The sequence below is a fragment of the Triticum dicoccoides genome, chromosome 3B (assembly GCF_002162155.2).
Source record: "Triticum dicoccoides isolate Atlit2015 ecotype Zavitan chromosome 3B, WEW_v2.0, whole genome shotgun sequence".
Classification (NCBI taxonomy): domain Eukaryota; kingdom Viridiplantae; phylum Streptophyta; class Magnoliopsida; order Poales; family Poaceae; genus Triticum; species Triticum dicoccoides.
Genome location: NC_041385.1, coordinates 186,463,553 through 186,468,629, shown reverse-complemented (window position 1 = coordinate 186,468,629; position 5,077 = coordinate 186,463,553). Strand labels below are relative to the sequence as shown.

General features: G+C 43.8%; 1 protein-coding gene across 1 annotated transcript in view; it reads left to right on the top strand.

The window, feature by feature from the left end:
• The window catches only part of LOC119281103 (protein phosphatase 2C 77-like), a 5,702-nt gene extending 4,021 nt beyond the window's left edge, over positions 1–1,681 (top strand). Inside the window, exons 2-3 of the mRNA XM_037561734.1 lie at positions 750–822; positions 1,095–1,681. Of these exons, the coding sequence (XP_037417631.1) occupies positions 750–822; positions 1,095–1,444 (423 nt within the window). The 3' untranslated portion in view covers positions 1,445–1,681. The remainder of the gene's footprint in view (positions 1–749; positions 823–1,094) is intronic.
• Positions 1,682–5,077: the final 3,396 nt, after the last annotated feature.

Below are 5,077 nucleotides of genomic sequence, written 5' to 3'. Positions count from 1 at the left end.
ACGTGCACAGGGATCGGACGCACGCGACGCCACTGGCCAAAGTTTCGGCCGGCGCGCTAGCGTGAAACCATTTTCCTTACAAAAAAAAGTAACTGGGACGTGATCTGTTTTCAGGCAACTAGTACATAGAGAGGAGACCAGCCCTTAGATTGAAATCTCACGGGTAAAAACAAAAGTAACTGATACATAAAAAAATAGCAGGCACCCGAGGCTCCCAAAGTATATCTGATGGAGAGGCTCCCAAATTGCAGGCAAAAATCAAAGAAAAAGTGACTGCTATATATCTGTAAGGCATTTGAGACAAAGATGTCCATATGAACTATGTAATCAGTAGTTCAGTACAGTGTATGGGTATGAAAGATGCAATTGAGTCTGCACCACTAGCTAAAATTTAGTTTAAAGCACCTGAGTGGGCCCTTATTCTGCTCCCAGGCGTTAATCTCATTCTCACCTCATATATATTATTGTTCTCTGTTCATTATGCATATGATAGGTGTTGGTCTTACTCCAATTACTTCCAGCTGCTTGTATTAGGATCCAGCGGTTTTTCATATTTAGAGGGTTTAAGCTATTTAACTTATTTTTTAAAATGTGTGTGTTGTAAAGTCACTCAGCACCAAATTGTGATAGTTTATAATGTGCAGAAAATTGCACATGATTAATGTTTAATCTGTTAGTTATGTACTTTCTTGAGCTTATCTCAAGAAGAAGAAAAACTTACACGGTTCATAATGTATTTATATGCGCAGCCACAAAATGCAGGAGGTGATGTGGTTGGATCTACCAGCAGAGTTGAAGACGTTATGCCTCCTCACGCTTTTTGTAAGTCCATATTTTTCTGGAAAAAATAGTTGAACACTAGTCTTAACTACTCTCATCATCTTTTCTTTGGTTTTTGCCTGCAATTTCCATAGTTTTCCTTTCATCTGTGACGTTGAAAGATCCCAAAAAAAAATTGTGACGTTGAAAGGTGCATCACACTCGCACGTATATATGTGTGTGTCTTAGTTCCCACATGACACCCTCATACACCCATAACTCATGTGTTTAATTTCTAACATGCATGATAAAATGGCACACCTCCTACTATACAGTTGGTAGCTCAAAGATTATGGCTACTGCCCCAGAACCTGAGGTCGTCGCAGTGAAGCGGAAGCCACGGGACAAGTTCCTGATCCTGGCCACCCGCGGGCTGTGGGACTTCGTCACTCCAGGCGACGCGTGCGCCTTCATCGAGAAAAGATTGAGCGAGTACGTGCCGCAGATCATCATGTCGTCAGGCAAGAAGCCAACAAACAGCAGCGGCCCTCCCTGTGCCAACATACTCGCCAATGAGTTGGCCGCACATGCGATCAGCAAGGGCACCAAGCACAACGTGAACATCGTCGTCATACTGCTCAAGAATTTCTGGGACCAGAGTTTTCCCTCAACTTGTAAGAAGTGATTTTGGTTTTCCATGCTCGTAGTCGGTCTTATCATTCTGCAATTGTGGTATGAAAACTTTCTTGCTGTCTTAATGATTGCTAAGGCGGACTTTGGAATAAGTTTGTTGTGATTTCTCTTGTAGCTATTTCAAGATGGATCATTGTTAAGACAACCTATGTCTTACTATTTAAGAGACAATATTCTACCAAAGAATTGAAGTATTTGGTTTTTAATTTCTTGTGATTTTGGACTGATATATCTTGAGCATTGAGAGAGGGGGATTTAAGTTACATAGTTACAGAGCTAGAGTATGTTTACCAGTACATGTTTACTTTAAGGCCCTGATTGGATCGTTGTTTCCAGCGCTTTTACACCTGTAAAATATACAGACCTTGATCGGTCGTTTTGTTTCTCAGCTGTAAATCACGTACGGACGGTGAGATACACCTTAAAAATATACCAGTGTATAGAGATACATTGATTCCAAGCGGGGCTAAGAGATGATTTTCTATCTGAGAATTGAAATTTGTCGTTTTAACTTGTTGTAGTTGTTGATTGGTATATCTTGAGCACTGAGGTAGGGGGTTGTCAGTTAGAGAGCTAGAGTATATGTAGTTGTTGGTTGGTTGAAAGATTGTGTATGTCGCCTAGAGGGGGGGTGAATAGGCGTTTTAAGATAATTACAGTAGAGGCTTGAACAAATGCATAATAAACCTAATGGTTAATTTGTCAAGCACAAAACCTACAACAACTAGGCTCACCTATGTGCACCAACAACTTATGCTAAGCAAGATAAGCAACTATGTGATAGCAAGATATATGACAAAGAACAATATGGCTATCACAAAGTAAAGTGCATAAGTAAAGGGCTCGGGTAAGAGATAACCGAGGCACTCGGAGACGACGATGTATCCCGAAGTTCACACCCTTGCGGATGCTAATCTCCGTTTGGAGCGGTGTGGAGGCACAATGCTCCCCAAGAAGCCACTAGGGCCACCGTAATCTCCTCACGCTCTCGCACAATGCAAGATGCCGTGATCCCACTAAAGGACCCTTGAGGGCGGTCACTGAACCCGTACAAATGGCAACCCTTGGGGCGGTCACCTAACCCGTACACTTTGGCAACCCTTGGGGTGGTCACCGGTACCCGTCAAATTGCTCGGGGCGATCTCCACAACCTAATTGGAGACCCCGACGCTTGCCCGGAGCTTTACACCATAATGATTGAGCTCCGAACAACACCAACCGTCTAGGGCGCCAAGGCACCCAAGAGGAACAAGCTCTAGGGTGTCCAAACACCCAGGAGTAACAAGCTCAAGGGTACCAAGCACCCAAGAGTAATAAGCTTCTCAACTTGTAACTTCCACGTATCACGTGGAGAACTCAAATCGATGCACCAAATGTAATGGCAAGGGCACACGGAGTGCCCAAGTCCTTCTCTCCCAAATCCCACCAAAGCAACTAATGCTAAGGAGGAAAATGAGAGGAAGAACGAAAGAAGAACACGAAGAACTCCAAGATCTAGATCCAAGGGGTTCCCCTCACTTAGAGGAGAAAGTGATTGGTGGAAACGTGGATCTAGATCTCCTCTCTCTTTTCCCTTAAGAACTAGCAAGAATCATTGGAGGGATTGAGAGTTAGCAAGCTCGAAGAAGGTCAACAATGGGGGAAGAACACGAGCTTAAGAGATAAGGTTCAATGGGGAAGAAGACCCCCTTTTATAGGTGGAGAAAAATCCAACCGTTATGCTCAAAGCCCGCACAAAGCGGTACTACTGCTACCCCTTTGAAAAACAACAGCGAGGAGGCAAAAGGCCAGTAGAACCGCCGGAGCGGTACTACCGCTCGACCTCACGGTACTACCTCAAATGGTAGCGGTACTACTGCTTGCGAGCGATACTAAAAAAATACTTCCGTGCCTACCTCCGCTGAGCAAAACACGAGATTTTGGTCCGGAGCGGTACTACCGATTAGGAGCTGCGGTAGTACAGCTCTGAAGCGGTACTACCGCTCAGGAACCGCGGTAGTACCGCTCTGGAGCGGTAGTAAAAATTTACATCCGCTCTAGTCGCGGTACTACCGCTGCAGCATTTACCAAAACAACCACAACTTTTACAAACGAACTCCGAATTCAACGAAACCAAGTTTGTTGGAAAGCTAATGACATGGGCTAACACAATCTTGATAGAAATATCAATAAGAAGAAAATGAGAGAAGTCCCATAAGAAAATGGTGAGAACCTTTCCTCGGATAAGACCGGTAAAACCTCCAACACCGAAAACATCATAGAAGACGCATGCGAACTCCGTTTTCGATGAACACAAGCTTGTCATCAAGATGACCATAAGCTCTAAGACTCACAAATAGAACCAAACAAGAACCAAGAAATATGATGCAAGGATGCAACGGTTTGAGCTCTCTACTAACGATACGATCAAGCTACCAACTTGAGAGCCCCCCTTGATAGTACAGCAAACGATCCTATAACCCGGTCTCCCAACTACCACCACGAGACCGGTAAAATAGAAAACCTATCAAGGGCAAATCTTTGGCTTGCACATGGTCCACTTGAGCTAGATGATGACGATCTTGACTCCCTCAAGTTAGACCACCTTTCTTGATTGCGTTGGCTCGATGAAGACTAGATGATTGCTCCCCCATAGTCCACTATGGGTGAGCCACTCTTCAGCACATCTTCACAAGTCCATTGACACCATAATGGATGGCAAGATTCAAGCACTTGATCTCTTCGTGATGCTCCACTTGAACTTGCACACGGCAATCTTGATGACGATCACCACTTGATGTCATCCTTTCCATGGGTTGTATGATATCTTTCTCTTGACGCAAGCCCATGGACACGTACCTAACCCCACATAGAACTCTCACATAGACCATAGGTTAGTACACAAAGTGTAATGGACAATGCTTACCATACCATGGGATCACTTGATCCCTCTCGGTACATCTTCTACGCTTTGTGAGTTGATCAACTTGATTCACTCTTGACTTATTCTTGATCAACCTTGAATCTTTCCAACTCTCTTCATTTGGATGATGCCTTGAAGGTAAACATGAATGACCACACAATCTTCTTCTTCAAGACATGCTTGCAATAAGCTCAACACTCACATGACCAATCTTTGGATAATTCCTTAATAGCACCTTGGTCAACTCATAAACTCCTTGAAACCAACACATGGACTTCAAGAAAAGCCTATGGACAAAACCTTTAAATATAACTCAAGGCAACCATTAGTCCATAGAGATTTTCGTCAATTACCAAAACGAAACATGAGGGCACCGCATGTTCTTTCATTGGTTATTTGAGCCGAAAAGCAAAAAAAGGCTCGCGCTATGTTCACACGCAAGTTTGATTGGTTATTTGTCATCTGGCATGCATGTGTCAAATGGCTAGCTCATTGTGTAAGTGCAAGAGAGCATGGATGCATTAAAAAACATTAGAAGGAAGGATGTCGTCCGGCCTTAGACTGAGGCCGAAAGATACTAGTGATTCGGTACAAGGTCCCAACAAGGACACTGCAACAAGCTACGATAGAGGTTCCGTGCAAGGTCGAAAAGACCATCCAACATCCAACTCCAGGTAGCAAGGCGAAGATGCCCAAGCTGGTAAAGTCAACGTTGATTAATGA